General features: G+C 42.4%; 1 protein-coding gene across 3 annotated transcripts in view; it reads right to left on the bottom strand.

The window, feature by feature from the left end:
• Positions 1-3380: 3380 nt before the first annotated feature.
• The window catches only part of armc2 (armadillo repeat containing 2), a 231282-nt gene continuing 215479 nt past the window's right edge, over positions 3381-19183 (bottom strand). For 2 of the 3 annotated variants that reach the window (XM_070885652.1, XM_070885653.1), the window contains exons 16-18: positions 12870-13002; positions 11524-11684; positions 3381-4890 (exon numbers count right to left, since the gene is read on the bottom strand). In XM_070885652.1, the coding sequence (XP_070741753.1) occupies positions 4718-4890; positions 11524-11684; positions 12870-13002 (467 nt within the window). In that variant the 3' untranslated portion in view covers positions 3381-4717. The remainder of the gene's footprint in view (positions 4891-11523; positions 11685-12869; positions 13003-19183) is intronic. The other variant, XM_070885651.1, reaches the window with a different exon arrangement.

Below are 19183 nucleotides of genomic sequence, written 5' to 3'. Positions count from 1 at the left end.
GTTGTCCAGAAAAATAATCTCAATTTTCCTCAGTGCCCATTCTGCCATGGTATTCCAAGTTTAGATCACTTTTGAAATATATAGATTTTTTAAAAAGGTCAGGGTAATAGGTTAGTTCTTATTGGCACAAGCTGAATGGTCTCCCTTCTGTGCTATAAAATTTTGATTCTGACTTTACATTTCACCTCCTACATGACTGGGAGAACGAGAGTCCAACCACTTGGAAACATTGAAATGGAAGAAGGCAATTAAGACCCTGAAATCTACTATTCAATTACATCATGGCAGATCTGTACCTCAGCTGCCTTTGTTACATACCCTTTGATTCCCTTAGCCAACAAAAATCTATCAATCTTTAATTGACACACCATCCACAACCTGTGAAAGAGTGAGTTCCAGATGCCCACTATCCTTTGTATGGAAAATGCTTGCTTATTTCACTCTTGAATGGCCTAGCTCTAATTTTCAAAATCTTCTGGATTCCTCTACTGGAGGAAATAGTTTTTCTGTATCTACCTAATTGAATCCCTTGATCATGGAAAATAACTCAATTAGATCACCTTGATGAACTCTGTACTCAAGATGGGGTCTGACCAAGGCTCTGTACAATTGAAGCATAACATCCTCACTTTTGAATTCCATTTTTATGGATATTCTTCACAATTACTTTTGTTGAGTTGATAAATTTCTAAAATGAAACAATATAATGTCTTTGCCTAAATCCTAAACTCCACGGTTGGGATTTTCTGCCCATTACAGCAAATGAGAGGCAAGCAGAAAAACAGAAAATTTGTCCCATATATATTTCTAAAATGTGTAAAACTCACGGTGTTATGGCTATCACAAAGCCAGTCGAGTAGAATATTTCACAGAATAGTGAACTCTTTACATTGCAGCTGCTTCCTGAAGAACAGCAGTGGCAGCTCCACTTCCTTTCAGACTTACAATTTTTTTTAACAACTAAAATTAGTTTGTTCATGTGCCTTCAATGTGAGTACAGGCAGATCACTTGCTAGGAGGAAGCATATTATGATTAATGCTTTTTTTGCACAAGCTGAAAATTGGATCAGTTTGAGTAATCCGTATGCAGGCGATCAACTATTTAAAAGTTCTAATAAACCTTGACTTTTCTTCTGTCCCTTGCCCTGGCACCTGCGAGGCACATGCTGATCATGGTTACAAATTCAGGCTACCTATCACTCTATCCAACTACCATCATTCACCTGTTCAGTAATATCTCCTCTTCCCATGGGTCACCCCTTGATCCACAATCCTGTATTGAAAACTGGTGTGCATCTCAATCACCATCAAAATTGGATGGGGCACTAAATGGACAGAAATCTGCTGATGTTGCGGTGAGATCTCTCCAGACATTTTTCCCATTAATTACACCCACTTTACAATCGTTAATTGACTGATCTGAAAATCTACCCTATTAATTTCTGTAAAAGAAATAAAATACTGTGCAGGTTGAAAATCAAACAAAAACAGGAAATTCTGGAAACAGAAAATGATTCAGCACCTTTGGAGAGGACAAGTTAACATTTTGGGCACCCCCTCTTTTCAAAATATCACAAAATGAGGGGGAAAACACAGGCCTAGACATAAATCATTAGTAGAATGATGTATCATCTCAGTCAAGTAATGGACAGAAATGTTACGGCATGTCCCCTGGTTCTCCATTTAAATAGTCTGTCAACCCAGACACAGACTAATCCCTTTTTAAATACCTTAATCAAATCTCCCTGAAGTCTATGCTTTTCTTGAGTAAAAAGATCCAGCATTCAGCCCATCACGATACCCAAGGCTTTTAAACTAGGTATAATTGCAGTGGCTCTCCTGAATTATTTCCAGGGTTTCTATATCTTTCACTATGTGAGGAGAATAAAATTGGACACTATTCTAGCTGACGTCAAACCAAGGTCTTGTGAAAGGACATAATGCTTTGTTTTATATTGGATCATCTTAGCAATATATCCCAGCCTATCGTATTAGCCTTTATTATAACCTTGCAGCATTCATCACAAACCTTTAGGGACTCCTGTATTGTAACACCTAGGTCTTTTCTGCTCAACAAACTACTAAAGAGGCTTGCAAGATATATACATGTCCAGTGTTGGCCCGACCTACATATATCAACATTAAATGCAATCTGCCAGACACAGGCCCATTCCCTCATCGCCTCAAGATCTAATTGTAATTGTTTTTTCATCAGGGTTTTTATACCAGCACAAATAATGTAATCTGTGAATGTACTGACTGTTTAACCACTGTCTTACTCCAAATCATTAATACATATAATGAAGAGTAATGGTCCCAACATCAATTCCTGCAGGAGTCCATTAATAACCAATCTTCACATAAAACCACTTCCATTAATAACAACCCTCTTTATGAGAATGAAACCAATTCCTTATCCATCCCAGGATCTACCCTCCAATTCCATAGATCTCTACATTATAAATTAGGTTATTGTGACATCTTGTCAAAAGCTTTTCGAAAATCCAACTATATGGTGCCTTCACCTACTCAAAAAACTTTTAATAGACACGGCCCTCTTTCCAGAAACCATGTTGGCAGTCTTAATAACCCCTTCTCTGTCCAGGTCATCGGGGTATTTAATAATCCTTTTAGTAACTTGCCTATAACTAACAAGCTAATAGGCTTATAATTTCCTGGTTCTGACTTGTTGCTCTTTTTGACTATTAGTGTATTAGCCTCTCCAGTCCATGAGAACAATTCCTGACTAGTGACCTGTCCCTAGAAACAAAACAAGGGCACATGGCAAAGCCAAAGTGACTAACTGGCCATGTACAAAGGGTTCACTTAGCACAGCTCCATCTGCTTGAGCACCCTCGAGTGAATGCTAACAGGTCTAGCAGCTCTTATTTTATCCAGGATTATATCGACAGCTACTCTGGCATTTGTAACTTTAATGTCAATGTACATTACATTAATGGTAACTGAGCATCATCTACTGGAGTAAAGACTGATGTAAAGTAGCCATTTCCTGGGCGTTCACGTGAGTCCTGAGAAAACTTAACGGTCCTCTGAATCCTAACATAACTAAAAAAAAAGTTGTTACTATTACTACCACATTTATCCACTGTCTTTTTCTCCACTGACCTTTCAGCTGCCATGTTAGCAGCTTTTGTTGCCTTGAATTATTTTCCTTTAGTCTTGCTACCTGTGTCCTTGCACATGGCCAGATAGCCACTTTGGCTTTGTTTTACCATATGCCCTGCTTCTGAATCTGGGGACATAAATGGGTTAAGGCTTTGGAAAAGGGAAAAATCTATTTCTACTAGTCAGTCAGTGATTTGTTAACTTAAAAATTATCAGCAAAGCAATAAAGATAGAGGGTAGGAGAAATTTCTTTATGCATTGAATTTTTAGGACATGGAATGCATTACTAGAAACTGGTGGAACCCAGATCCATGATCATTCTTTAAGGTAAATGGATAACTTTTTGAAGAAGAGAAATGTTATAGGATAAGGGGAAAGAGCAGGGGAATGAAATGGAGAGGATAGCTTTTCAGAGAGCTGGCAAATGGGCTGAATGGCCTTCTGTACTGCAAAGGTCTATGATTCTATATTTCTCTAACAAATGGCTTGCTATGTTAGTGTTATTTACTGCTCTGGGAATCTCTTGTCCTGGGGGCATAAATATAGAACTTTTATTGGGTTTTGTTGCCTGTAAAGCAAATTAACAGAAACATAAAATTGACATGTTAAATCATAATGTCACAGAGACCTTGTTATGAATTCAAAATTAGAAATATTCATAATGTACAAAAATATATTTACAGTTTTCCAAACTGGATTATAATTAGAGATTAGACCATCACTGTATCTTAAACTATATCTCCCTGACAACAAGGCAACTCGAGCCTGGAGTAGCTGGAGGGAGTTTTAAACATAAGCGTATCCCTGACAACGGAGGCAGCTCGAGCCTGGAGCAATTACAAGTCCTGTCAAGGGGACAAAATGAAAAATAAAAAGTAATGACATTATGACATCACGAGGATGGAGGACGGTGATTGGTTCTTCCATATTAATTGAATCACTGGACAGGGAATGAATCTTAAAGAAAGCTAATAACTGAATTGATTTGCTTTAATGCTCATTTTCTAATTTTAACTTAATTTATAATTATGGTATATAATTTTCTTTATAATTAATCTTTATTATACTGATTTTACTACTGTATTATTTACAATGTAATTTTAATTTTAATTTTAGTTTTTTCACCTGTCTCTATCTGCATGCACAATTTGGCTGCCGCTTTTACTCTTTCCCTCAATGGTCAATATCTAACATGTTGTAAAATTGTTGTGAAGCGCCTTGGGACGTTTTACTATGTTAAAGGCACTTTATAAATAAAAGTTATTATACATAAATACAAAGAAAACCATATACAAAGGCCAAACAACAGACTCTACAAATCGGTTGGTTAATTGTGAAAAGTGCCATAACTCCATTAAGCAGTATGAATTTTAAAATCTTGTACAATATACTTTCAAGGCACTGTGATTTTGTTATCCATAAAATAAATTAAACTAACAAAATGCAAAACAAGCATTTCGATTCTGAAGTGGCATTCAATGGTTACAGATTATTGCTGAAGACTTCAATGTTCAGTATTTTAGGTCTAGTGGATGACAGAAATCAATTTTTTTTTCCTGTAAAGAAATTAGAATAAATCTTTTGAAGAGGATCAATCCTGCAATGAAGAGAATGGTAAAGCTTCCAGGTGACTGTGATGACAATGAATCCTTTGTTGTAGTTGCTGGGCCACAGGTACAAACTCAGATTCCCAGCACACTTTGTGGTGTTCTACCAGCCCTTCATCTGAACCATTGGTGTCAATATCCAATGCAATTTCTTCATCTAAGACATGAAAGAGGGAAAATGCCAACTCTTAGTAAAACAAAATAATCTTCAAGTGTTTATATCAGAATTGATATTTTGTCTCGTGTATCAGATCACATTAAGTAACCAACATTTTGGTGATGTGGTGGTGTAATTTATTAGTGTACTTCTCACTGAATTATGTCCCACCGACAGACATTTATAGCATCTTTCAGGATCTCAGGGTGTCCCAAAGCGCTTTACCGCCAACGAAGTACCTATTGAAGTGTAGTCACTGTTGTAATGTAGGAATGAGACCAATGCTACATGCCATCCTTGGCTGCTTTTCACAGTCAAGACTTCGCAGGGGGTGTAGCAAAGGGAGAAAGGAAGGTGGCAGAGAGTTCCACTTTGCAGTTCCACGTGTCATCTGCAAATGACACCACCATATGTCCAATTTCTGAATCCAAATTATATATGTATAAGGTGAACGTCCCAGCTCAAATTCCTGTGGGACACCACTTCCCACTTTCTGCCAATCCAAGAAACTTTCCTTAACTCCTACCCTCTGTTTTCTGTTTTGTAGCCAGCTTTCAATCCATTCTTCTGCCTGACCCTGACTCCACACACCATACCATGACCTTTGTCATGAATCTCTTATGTGGTACTTTATCAAATTAGTACAGGTTGTACTTCCCTTATCTAGAACCCTCGGGACTTGGCCTGATCGGAATAAGGGATTTTTCCGGACGAGGGATGGTCACATAAAATTGGATGGTACAGGTACTGAGCACGGGGATATCTGGGCTGGCTGGCTTGAGGCTGGGAGATCATGGGCGGCGGGGGGGGGGGGGGGGGGGGGAGAGAGATCTCGGGGTCAGGCCAGTGATTGCGGGAGTTGGCAGTGAGGAAGGACTTCAATTTGTTCATGTCGGAGTTCTGTGCATGTGCCACCCGTTAATGGTTCTGGACGAGAGGTGGTTCCAGATACGGGAGTAAGTTCTGGATAAGGAAGGTTCAACCTATAGTAGATCAAGCCAACACAAGCAGCTGCAGAAATTAATATTCTTTAACTCAGGGTGTGGAATCTGTGCCTTGATAGCACTGCAGTAAGTAAGGAAATGATGGATAATTAGACGGGAATGGATAAAGAATTTATTAACGTAAATTTGTTTTCATTAGAAAAGACTAATGCTGAAAATATTTTAACCACTGCTGTGTGTACATAATTCTGCAGGAGCACAGGTATCCTAATCATCTACAAATAGGTTGTGTGAGGATAATTGAGAGAACCATTTTTAATTGTGGCATCTGAGTCATGTATAGGCAGAAAGATTAATTTGGGGCAGGAATTTTGATAAAAATGGATTGTCATACCTACATTCTTGTCTTCAATTCAGGTTGAGTAGCGGGGAGATAGAAAAATATAGCCTGGAAATTCTGCATGAGTTCTACTGGTATCATCTCCAGGGGAGGCCAGCAGAACACACAAGAAAACTGCATAAACAGTTGAATTTCAAGGCCTGAGAGTGTCTGTCCAGGATAGTTTCCTTGAACAGTACGTTGCAGAACCAACCAGGGAGCAGGCTAGCTTAGATCTGGTACTGTGTAATGAGACAGGATTAATAAATGATCTCCTCGTAAAGGATCCTCTAGGAATGTATGACCATAACATGGTTGAATTTCAAATTCAGTTGGAGGGTGAGAAAGTTGGATCTCAAACCAATGTCCTTAAATAAAGGAGACTACAAAGGTATGAGGGCTGAGTTGGCTAAAGTGGACTGGGAAAATAGATTAAAGTATGGGATGGCCGATAAGCAGTGGCAGACATTTAAGGAGATATTTCATAACTCGCAACAAAAGTATATCCCAATGAGAAGGAAAGACTAAGAGAAGGGTTAACCATCCATGGCTAACTCAGGAAATAAGGGATGGTATCAAATTGAAAACAAGGGCATACAAGATGGCCAAGACTAGTGGGAGGCCAGAGGATTGGGAAACTTTTAAAAGCCAGCAAAGATCGACTAAAAAAATGATAGAGAAAATAAATTATGAAAGTAAACTAGCACGAAATATAAAAAACAGATAGTAAGCGTTTCTACAGATACATAAAAAGGAAAAGAGTGGCTATAGTAAATATTGGACCCCTGGAGGATGAGACTGGGGAATTAATAATGGAGAACGAGGAAATGGCAGAGATATTGAACAAATATTTTGTATCGGTCTTCACGGTAGAAGACACTAAAAATATTCCAATAGTGGATAATCAAGGAGCTATAGGGAGGGAGGAACTTAATACAATCACTATCACTAATGAAGTAGTACGTGGTAAAATAATGGGAATAAAGATAGACAAGTCCCCCCCTGATGGCTTACATCCTAGGGTCTTAAAAGAAATGACTGCAAAGATTGGATGCATTGGTTGTAATCTACCAAAATTCCCTGGATTCTGGGGAGGTCCCAGCGGATTGGAAAACCGCAAATGTAACGCCCTTACTTAAGAAAGGAGGCAGACAGAAAGCAGGAAACTATAGACCAGTTAGCTTAACATCTGTCGTTGGGAAAATATTGGAGTCCATTATTAAGGAAGCAGTAGCGGAACATTTGCAAAAGCATAATTCAATCAGTCAGCATGGTTTTATGAAAGGGAAATCATGTTTGACAAATTTGCTGGAGTTCTTTGAGGATGTAACAAGCAGGGTAGATAAGGGGGAACCAGTGGATGCGGTGTATTTAGATTTCCAGAAGGCATTCGATAAGGTGCCACACAAAAGGTTACTGTACAAGATAAAAGTTAACGGGGTTGGGGGTAATATATTAGCATGGATAGAGGATTTGCTAACTAACAGAAAACAGAGTCGGGATAAATGGGTCATTTTCCGGTTGGCAAACAGTAACTAGTGGGGTACCGCAGGGATCAGTGCTGGGTCCTCAACTATTTACAATTTACATCAATGACTTGGATGAAGGGACCGAGTGTAATGTAGCCAAGTTTGCTGATGATACAAAGATGGGTGGGTGGGCAAATTGTGAGGAGGACACAAAAAATGTGCTAAAGGATATAGAGATGCTAAGTGAGTGGGCAAAAATTTGGCAAATGGAGTATAATGTGGGAAAATGTGAAGTTATCCACTTTGGCAGAAAAAATGGAAAAGCAAATGATCATTTAAATGGAGAAAAATTGCAAAGTGCTGCAGTACAGAGGGACCTGGGGGTCCTTGTGCATGAAACACAAAAAGTTAGTATGCAGGTACAGCAAGTAATCAGGAATGTTGGCCTTTATTGCAAGGGGGATAGAGTATAAAAGCAGAGAAGTCCTTCTACAACTGTACAGGGTATTAGTAAGGCCACACCTGTAGGGCCCAAGTTTTGGGTGGAGTTGCTCCTATTTTTTTGGAGCAACTAGTTTAGTTTGAAGTATCGTAGAAATCACAATTCTCGGCATTTAGTTTGCTCCAGCTCCAGTGAGTTAGTTTTGTTTTGTTTTAGTTCTGTTTTTTTTTTCCAAAAGGGGGCATTACCAGCCACTTACGCCTGTTTTGCAAGTTTAGGCACCGAAAAGTTACTCTAAACTAACTTAGAACGGAGCGTTGACTTTTGTAGGCTCAGAAAAACCTTGCGTACACTTCAGGATTAGGCGCAGATAAGCCAGAGATAGGGGGTGGGGGAAAGAGAAGTTAGAGGGAAGTTAGGGGATTTTCCAAAGCATTAACCACTTCACTTTAAAAAAAAATAAATCAATAATAAATCAATAAATAAAACATAAAAAATAATTCAATAAATCAATAAATAAAAAATAAAAAGTTCCTACCTCAGCTACCCGTGCGGGAGCACCGGGAGCTCAGCCAAGGCTAGGGGCTGCGTGCTGCAGGCTGGAAATCGGCACTCTGCCCGCTCCAGGAGCCCATTCGGCTAGGGCCAGGGGCTGTGTGCTTTGGACCACTCCCACACAGCCAGCAGCACACGCACACAGAATCTAGGGCCAGGAGCTACTGCGCACGCTCGCAGACTCCACTGCGCATGCACGCAACTGCCGGTACTCTTTTTGGCCCAGGGCTGTAACTCCGCGCCCCCCTGCTGTTGTGCTGCATCGCGCTGACTGCTGAACAGGCCTGTTGCATTCGGAGAATCACGAGGTACGTTTTGGGCGTAGTTTTCATTCCACAAAATAGGCGGGCCTCTCGGAGGTGTGCCGTTCTAGCAGATACTGTAAACTTGGGGCCCCTAGAGTACAGTTTTGGTCTTCGTATTTAAGGAAGGATGTACTTGCATTGGAGGCTGTTCCGAAAAGGTTCACTAGGTTGATTCCGGAGATGAGGGGGTTGACTTATGAAGATAGGTTGAGCCTATACACATTGGAGTTCAGAAGAATGAGAGGTGATCTTATCGAAACATATAAGATAATGAGGGGGCTCGACAAGGTGGATGCAGAGAGGATATTTCCACATAGGGGAAACTAAAACTAGGGGACAAAGTCTCAGAATAAGGGGCCGCCCATTTAAAACTATGAGGAGGAATTTTTTCTCTGAGGGTTGTAAATCTATGGAATTCTCTGCCCCAGAGAGTTGTGGATGCTGGGTCACTGAATATATTTAAGGCAGAGATAGATTTTTGAGCGATAAGGGAATAAAGGGTTATGGGGAGCGGGCAGGGAAGTGGAGCCGAGTCCATGATCAGATCAGCCATGATCTTATTAAATGGTGGAGCAGGCTCGAGGGGCCAGGTGGCCTACTCCTGCTCCTATTTCTTATGTTCTTTCATCTTGTACACCTTTCACTGTCCCACTTGCACCAAGTGGCTCATTTTTTCATATTCCTAAAACTGCAACAAATCACAACTGACCATAGGGAATACATCAATCAGTATGTAGCAAGTGTGAAAGAAAACTGCCAGATCAGAAAATTCTAAAGCTACAAATCAAAAACAGTCAGCAAGCTGCTACCAACTGAAAAGTAAGAGAAAAAATGAAATTGCATAAAAGGCCAAAGCATTTTGGCTTTTTAATATAGGGGATATAAAAGACGAGAAAAAAAAGTAATGATGAATCTATACAAAATATTTGTTAGGCTGCATTTAGAGTAATATAAATATGGAAAGACTATCTTCTGGTTGGGAGTCAGTGAAGTGGGTGTTGAATTTAAAATGAATCACTAAGTAAGGAGAGATGTTAGGAAAAAAATCTTTACACAGAGGGTTGTTGGAGCAGGGAATGCTTTTCCACAAGGAATGGTTGAGGCAGAGACCATTGCATCTTTTCAGGGAAATATGATGAATATTCCTTTCCCCATTACAATGTAAGGCTATGGGGAGGCAGCAGAGCGGTGGGACGAGATTTGGATTGCTCTGGTAAAAAGCTACAATAGACACATTGGGCCCGAACTTGGTCAAAGCCAAGGCCCGCCCAAAGGGCCGCCAAGAGACCGGGCGATACTTTGCCAGGAAGATTCCTCTAAAAGAGATGGCAGTATCGCCCGGCAGCAAAATAACAGCTTATGCTGTCAATCTGGGCGGCAGCTCCCAATCTCGGCGACAAATTCAATTTGCCAAAGTGCCACCAAGGATTGAGTCGGGCCCAGGAAGACCTAAAAATAAAAATCTTTTAAGAATCAAAAAAACACTGGAACACCTTCAGAGGACCCCATACTGATAAATCGCTGGAAAAAAATTAAGAGATGTTCACTAACCTTTTTTTGCAGGTCTTCTTACTTGCCATTGGGGGTTAGACCTGCCTCCATGCAGCAGTCCTTCCCCCTGCTGCTGCCGACTCCCGCCCAGAAGAATCTGCCAGCTCGACGGGCGGGAGGACACTTATGCAATTTGGCTGCCAGCGGCAGTCATCGGGCAGTTTCCGGCGGTACTCTCCTCCCGCCAGCTGCAGACCTGGAGGAATCTTGTCACCGAAGGGATACCGCCAAAAACACTCGGCGGCAGCCGGCAGCAGTGGGTGTTAAGGCCACCAATTTCGGGCCCATAGGCTTCTATGTTGTAACTTCTATGGCTCTGTGACACTGTTACAGAGTTTTTGTTTTAGAAGGAAAGATGCAAATCAGTTCAATCTTTTGTAATCTTTTCTTGGCCCTCAGTATAAAATTACATGCTTTAAATAGTGGTAATAATGCCCATCTGATATCCTAGGTAAGGAGTTGCTACCCCCTTGAAAATTGTACAGATTTAGTTATACATGTTATACAAGTTCTCAGGAAGTTTTCTAGTGATTAGCATTAGCAAGGAGATACATTGCTATTCTGTCACAAATTTTGGTTGTATTGCAGATTGTAGGGTATCCTCATCAGACATATCTATTCTCCCTAGTGGGTAATGGTGTGTCTTTGTGACAGGCTATATCAGAAAGTAAGACTAGGCCAGAAACTCTCCAGGATGATTTCATCCATCAGCTGACAATGAACAGGCTGCTCGAATACAGAGTGCAATCTGTAGATGTAAGTTAATTATGTTATTGTTCATTTTGGGCTTTTAAAAAGGAAGTAGTGGAACACAGAACTCAGATCATCTCGACAATGCCCAGATAGGAGGATATTAGGAGACGCCAGCTTTGTTCTAAGGTCGGTTTAATTATGAAAACTAGGTATTTGTAAGAGAACACACAACCAGAGCCATCATAGGCAAAGCAAATTTTCTGTTCAGCACATTGTCTAATCACATCCTTCATACCTAAATATGCAGAAAGGAGTTCCAATAGTTCACTTGTCTCTTTTTCTCCAAAGCACAACACAGCATTAGTTATTTTTTCACTGTAGTTCCAAAGTGTTTTGCAAACCAGGCTGGCCAATTGCCAGTCTGTAGGCCCAAAGTCTCTCAAGCAGTCAATTAACCTAGAATCAACAGAATACAGCACATTAAAACAAAGATGATGTTGAATGTTTTGAATCGATGGTTATGCTACTCTTAACATTTGCAAACGGTACAAAATCCGTGGCCCTTCCAGCGGCACCCCCATCATAGCCCTGGCAGGAGCACACTGAAGGCTTTCAAATTACGCTACGCCCTGGGCTAATGTTATCATTTCCGCAGAGCCTCATTAGGGGCAGCGCATTTGCCCATCCCTTACAAAGCTATTGGTGCAGGAGGGAGTGAAGCGCATGGACTCCCAACGCGCAGAGTTCCGGTGTTTCTGGCACCTCAGAGCCACCCGGAATTTCACCTGCAAGGGTACGTCAGACTTGCCAAGGGCACATGTGGGTCCCATCTGGGGGCCTAGACTGGGATCCCAAAACCCTGCAGAACATGCAATTTTTTTTATTGATTAAATGCAGACCCCTTTTAAAGGAGGTCGCAGGGGACAATTTATAATTCTGGGAGGGGGCCACAATGCCTCTTCCAGCCCCAACTGCAACCGTGTGCAACAATGTGGCCTCTTCAGTGGATGAGCACCCTAGATGCACCCACCAGTGATAGGCAAGTTAAGGGACATCCTACTGACCATGCAGATCAGCTGAGACAACCCCACTGTCCACAGGAAAACAAAAGTGGACAAAACACCAAACAACAAATGCTTTCTTCATAAAAAGATTAGAGGCATGACATTTGATGGGGGCTCTTTCGGTCTCCCACCATAACTCCAGCAGGAGACCAGCAGAAACTCCAAGGAAATAGCGGTCTTCAAATGTTCACACTGCAGAACCCCCACCACCAGACCTGGAGAACTCCTGTGGAAATTCAGGGCCTATAGTCCTTACAATTGAACTGTAAAGTATATGGGATTTAATTTTCCGATCATCGGCGTGGTTATGCCGTTTCTTCGGGGTTTCTGTGGATTTTCCACTGAAGCAACAGCTGTTGATGGGGGAACCCTAATGTTTCAACTTAACTCACAAGTGAGACACAGCCAAGTAGTTCACTTGTACTTACAATCTGATTTATTCAAACCAAACCAAGTTGAGTAATCAACTAAAAATACTTCAGCGATAAGCCAGGTGTTAAAAATACCCGCAAGAAAGGAGGCATTTACTCGGAATATTGGTTAACTGGAGTGCAAAATGGAGAGATTTTACACTTACTTTTTTATCCCTCCATCCTGTTTCAGGATGGATCGTTTGCTTTTATCAACTGTAAGATTTATAAGTACTCCACAAGCAGCGAAACAGACATCTTGGTGCTTGGCATCCAACAGCGTGATCATAAATTTATCCACTGATGTACAGGAGAGGAAAAAAAATAATTTTAGTCAAAATATTTTCCTCTTTTGTGGCAGTTATACATGTCAGGCAGTTAAGAAAATGCCTGATAAGCCAAATAAGAAAGAAATGAAAGAAAGAACCTTCAGTTATACAAGTATTTCATTACGTCCGCAGCATCTCCCAAAGTGCTTCACATTCAATGACTCACATTTTCATAGAATCATACAGCACAGGAGGAGGTCATTCAGTCTGGAATCTGAACCAGCTCTTTTCCCATATCCCTTCAATTTTTCTCTTTCAAGTATCCAATTCCCTTTTGTAAGTTACTACTGAATCTGTTTCCACCACCCTATCAGGCAGTGCATTCCAAATCCTAACTACTTGTTGCGTAAGAAAGTTTTTCCTCATGTCGCCTCCGGTTCTTTTGCCAATCAGCTTAAATCTGTGCCCTCTGGTTATTGACACTTCAACCACTGGAAGCAGTTTCTCTTTATTTACTCAATCTAAACACTTCATGATTTTAAGCACCTATATCAAATCTCCTCTTAGCTTTCTTTGCTCTAAGTAGAACAAGCCCAGCTTTTCCAGTCTATCCCCGTAACTGTATTCTCTCATCACTGGAACTATTCAAGTAAATGTCTTCTGTACCCTCTCCAAAGTCTTCATATTTTTCCTAAAGTGGTTATAACAAAGATTGTGTTTAGGATCTAATGCTTGAAAACATCTCGACTACAATCTCCATTGAAGGGCCCCCAGGGGTGGTGGGAATCAGGATAGCTGAGTCCATGGCCTGATCAGCCGTAATCTTGTTGGGTTGCGGAGCAGGCTCGAGGGTCTAGATGGCCTACTCCTGTTCCTAATTCTTATGTTCTTATGTTCGTATTAATGTTGGGGAAGTCCAGAACCAGGGGTCACAGTCTAAGGATAAGGGGTAAGCCATTTAGGACCGAGATGAGGAGAAACTTCTTCACTCAGAGAGTGGTGAACCTGTGGAATTATCTACCACAGAAAGTTGTTGAGGCCAATTCACTAAATATATTCAAGAAGGAGTTAGATATAGTCCTTACTAATAGGGGGATCAAGGGGTATGGCGAGAAAGCAGGAATGGGGTACTGAAGTTGCATGTTCAGCCGTGAACTCATTGAATGGCGGTGCAGGCTCGAAGGGCCGAATGGCCTACTCCTGCACCTATTTTCTATGTTTCTATGTAACTCAGCAATAACAGTAGCTAATGTCCCAAAGTGTCCTAGGGCAGACAGTGAGCAAGGGCAGCTCTCCTCCAGTCCAGGCTGGGTCACTGTGTAAGTGACAGCAGCCGGAGAGACTGACAGTCTGGGTAAAGGTGATCAGACACCTCAGTGCTCAGTCGTGCTCCATCCACCAAAGTAACCCAAAACCATGCGAAGGAGCGGCGAGAGATGTGATCAGGGCCCAGGAAAGGCGTGAGTTCAGGGCCTAGAAGAGGCTTGGGCCCAGGGGCAACACAGGCCAGCCCACACTGCAATATATGTGGCAACTAGGTCCGTGCAGCAGAGCTAGTCTCCAGTCGTCTTGGTTAATCCTTGCCACTGGACCAAGACCAAGCGCTGTCAAGCCCGTGTGGTGGCTGGGTGCAACGGCCACCACACGTTAAAAAAATCCATGCACAGGCATCTTTCACCCTTCAATATGCAATTCAAGACCTGGAATATTAGGTCCTTCATTGAAACACCTGTGAACTCATTGAACTCATCCCTTTTTGGTGTGGAAGTAAATCATCCTCGATTCGAGGGACCGCCTAAGAAGAAGAAAGTGTGGTGCCCAGAATTGGACACAACACTCCAATGAGGCCGAACTGTGTTTTATACAGGTTTAACATAACTTCCTAGCTTTTTTACTCTATGCATCTATTTATAAAGCCCAGAATCCCATATGCTTTATTAACTGCATTGTTAACCTGTTCTGCCACCTTCAAACAAAAGCAAAATTCTGCAGATGCTGAAAACCTGAAAGAAAAACAGAAAATGCTGGAAATACTCAGCAGGTCAGGCAGCATCTGTGGAGAGAGAAACAGAGTTAACATTTCAGGTCGATGACCCTTCGTCAAAACTGGAAAAAGTTAGAGATGTAACAGGTTTTTAAGCAAGTGGAGGGGCTTACAGTGAATGTTTGTCAATCCACTATAAGCCCACTGACTCCCAAAGCTACCTGAACTACACTTCCTCCCACCCCGCTTCCTGCAAGGACTCTATTCTATTTTCCCAGTTTCTCCGTCTGTCGCATCTGTTCTGACAGCGCCACCTTCCAAACTAGTGCTTCCGATGTCTTCCTTTGTCCTCAACTGAGGAGTCCCCTCTACAGTGGTTGACATGGCCCTCGACTGTGTCCATGCTATTTCTCGCACTTCTGCTTTCATCCCTTCCCCTCCCTCCCAGATAGGGTTCCCCTTGTCCTCACCTTTCACCCCACCAGCCTCCTTCACATTCAATGGATCATCCTCCACCATTTCTGCCACCTCTAGCGTGCTCCTACCACCAAACACATCTTCCCCCTCCCCTCCCCTTTCAGCATTCCGAAGTGACCGCTCCCTCTGCGACACCCTAGTCCACTCCTCAATCACCCCCAGCACCGCCTCCCCTTCCCACGGCATCGTCCCGTGCAAGCGCAGGAGATGTAACCTCCTCCCTCCTCCCTCCTAATGGTCCAGGGCCCCAAACACTCCATCCAGGTGAAACAGCGATTTACTTCTACTTCTACTTCTTTCAATTTCATATACTGTATTCGCTGCTCACGATGTGGTCTCCTTTACATTGGGGAGACCAAATGCAGATTGGGTGACCACTTTGAAGAACACTTCCATTCAGTCCGTCAGTGTGACCCCGAGCTTCCGGTCGTCTGTCACTTTATTTCTCTGCTCCACTCCCACTCTAGTCTCTGCATTGGTGATCATTTTCCAACAGTCTATCGACTCTGGATCAGTTCCTATGGACTGGAGGGTAGCTAATGTAACACCACTTTTTAAAAAAGGAGAGAGAAAACAGGGAATCATAGACCGGTTAGCCTGACATCAGTAGTGGGGAAAATGATGGAATCAATTATTAAAGATGAAATAGCAACGCATTTGGAAAGCAGCGACAGGATCGGTCCAAGTCAGCATGGATTTATGAAAGGGAAATCATACTTGACAAATCTTCTCAAATTTTTTGAGGATGTAACTAGTAGAGTGAACAAGGGAGAACCAGTGGATGTGGTGTATTTGGACTTTCAAAAGGCTTTTGACAAGGTCCCACACAAGAGATTGGTGTGCAAAATTAAAGCACATGGTATTGGGGGTAATGTACTGACGTGGATAGAGAACTGGTTGGAGACAGGAAGCAGAGAGTCGGGATAAACGGGTCCTTTTCAGAATGGCAGGCAGTGACTAGTGGGGTACCACAGGGTTCAGTGCTGGGACCCCAGGTATTTACAAAATACATTAATGATTTGGACGAAGGAATTGAATGTAATATCTCCAAGTTTGCAGATGACATTAAGCTGGATGGCAGTGTGAGCTGTGAGGAGGAAGCTAAGAGGTTGCAGGATGACTTGAATAGGTTAGGTGAGTGGGCAAATGCATGGCAGATGCAGTATAATGTGGAGAAATGTGAGGTTATCCACTTTGGTGGCAAAAACAGGAAGGCAGAATATTATCTGAATGGTGACAGATTTGGAAAAGGGGAGGTGCAACGAGACCTGGGTGTCATGGTACATCAGTCATTGAAAGTTGGCATGCAGGTACAGCAGGCGGTGATGAAGGCAAATGGCATGTTGGCCTTCATAGCGAGAGGATTTGAGTATAGGAGCAGGGAGGTCTTTACTGCAGTTGTACAGGGCCTTGGTGAGGCCACACCTTGAATATTGTGTACAGATTTGGTCTTCTAATCTGAGGAAGGACATTCTTGCTATTGAGGGAGTGCAGTGAAGGTTCACCAGACTGATTCCTGAGATGGCAGGACTTACATATGAAGAACGACTGGATCAACTAGACTTAGATTCATTGGAATTCAGAAGAATGAGAGGGGACCTCATAGATTCTGACGGGATTGGACAGGTTAGATGCAGGAAGAATGTTCCTGATGTTGGGGAAGTCCAGAACCAGGGGTCACAGTCTAAGGATAACGGGTAAGCCATTTAGGATCGAGATGAGGAGAAACTTCTTCACTCAGAATTGTGAATCTGTGGAATGCTCTACCACAAAAAGTTGTTGAGGCCAGTTTGTTAGATATATTCAAAAGGGAGTTAAATGTGGCCCTTACGGCTAAAGGGATCAAGGGAGAGAAAGCAGGAGTGGGGTACTGAAGTTGCATGATCAGCCATGATCATATTGAATGGTGGTGCAGGCTCGAAGGGCCGAATGGCCTGCTCCTGCACCTATTTTCTATTTTTCTATGTTCCAATGAAGCTCAACATAAGCTCAAGCAACAACACCTCATCGTTTGTTTAGGCACTTTACAGCATTCTGGACTCAACATCGAGTTCAACAATTTCAGACCGTAACTCCTGCCCCGATATATTTTTTCTCTCTTTCCCATGGCAGCTGTTGATGATTCTGCCATTTCCATTTAAATCCTATCTCGACTCATCTTTTGTTTCTTAATGTGTTCCAATACCATCTCTATTTGATTGCACCATCATCCCCTTTGTTTCTTAATCTCTTCTTCCGTCCCCCCTTTCCCTGCCCCTGCATTTGCTTAAACATCTGTTACATTTCTAACTTTTTCCAGTTCTGACGAAGGGTCATCGACCTGAAATATTAACTCTGTTTTTCTCTCCACCAATGCTGCTGAGTATTTCCAGCATTTTCTGCCACCTTCAAAGATTTGTGCACAAACATCCCCAGGTCTCTCACCCCCTTTAAAACTGTAACATTTAGCTTGTAATGTCACTCTTCATTCTTCCTACCAAAATGTATCACCTCACAGTTTTCTGTGTTGAATTTCATCTACCATGTGTCCGGCCATTCCATCAGCCTGTCTATGTCCTCTTGAAGTCTATCACTATCTTTCTCACTGTTTACTACACTTCAAAGTTTCTTATCATCTACAAATTTCGAAATTATGCCCTGTTCCCCCAAGTCATTAATGTATATCAAAAACAGCCGTGGTCCTAGTACTGAAACCTGGAGAATATCACCGTATACCTCCCTCCAGTCTGAAAAACAGCCATTTACCACAACTCTCTAGTTTTCTATTCCTTAGCTATTTTGTAACCATGCTGCTATTGTCCCTTTTATCCCATGGGCTTCAAGTTTGCTAACAAGCCTATTATGTGGTACTTTATCAAATGCCTTTTGAAAGTCCATATACATCAACTACACTGCCCTCATCCATCCTCTCTGTTACCTCATCAAAAACTCAATTTAAGTTAGTCGAACACAATTTGTCCTTAGCAAATCCAAGCTGTCTCTCCTTGCTTGTTCAAATGCCTGTTAATTTTCTCGTGGATTATTGGCCTGGATTTTAGCCCGGAGGTGCGTTCCGTGCCAGGGGGAGGGCTGTTTTGAGGTCGGGTCGACTACTTTAAATTATTTTCTGTCAGTTTCCCAGCCACAACCAGCCTGATTGACAGGCGAGAGGCTTGTCAGGTAGGGAAGCCTACAGCACAAGCCGCAGCTGAGGAGAGTAGGTCTAGTGGGGGGAAGATTATGGGAGTGGAGTCCCAATCATGGGATGGGGTTCCGATCGCGGGGAACTGCGATTCCGTAGGAGGGAGGGGGGGTTGGAGCAGATGGTGGTCGGAGGGTTCCAATGGTGGCTAGGAGGGGCTCCGATGGTGGGGGGCAGGGGGGTTTAATGGACAGCTTGTTAGGCCTGGAGGAAACACCCCTCCTTCTCCTGGCCCACAATCACTGCTGTAAAGACACTTAACCTCATGGATTCAGCCCTTCTCACCTCCTTTCACCTGCCAGGGTTCCTGAGGCCTGGAAAACCCAGCCTTTATGAATTATAAATAGACTGTTAAAATGAAGGCATGCAGCCTCATTATAATATTTAAATGACCAACTCGCCCCCCACAAGTGGATTGGTCGCCCGCCCTTCATCCTGCCTCCGTTTAAACTGGAAATGGGCAGGTTGGGTTCCTGTTTCGGACTTTTTTGATTTTTAACCTCTGACTCGACCCCAGTCCACGTTTTTGGGAGATAAAGTTCAGCCCATTGTTTCTAAAAGCTTCCCCAT

The sequence above is a fragment of the Pristiophorus japonicus genome, chromosome 7 (assembly GCF_044704955.1).
Source record: "Pristiophorus japonicus isolate sPriJap1 chromosome 7, sPriJap1.hap1, whole genome shotgun sequence".
Classification (NCBI taxonomy): domain Eukaryota; kingdom Metazoa; phylum Chordata; class Chondrichthyes; family Pristiophoridae; genus Pristiophorus; species Pristiophorus japonicus.
This window is presented reverse-complemented; position numbering and strand designations above follow the sequence as displayed.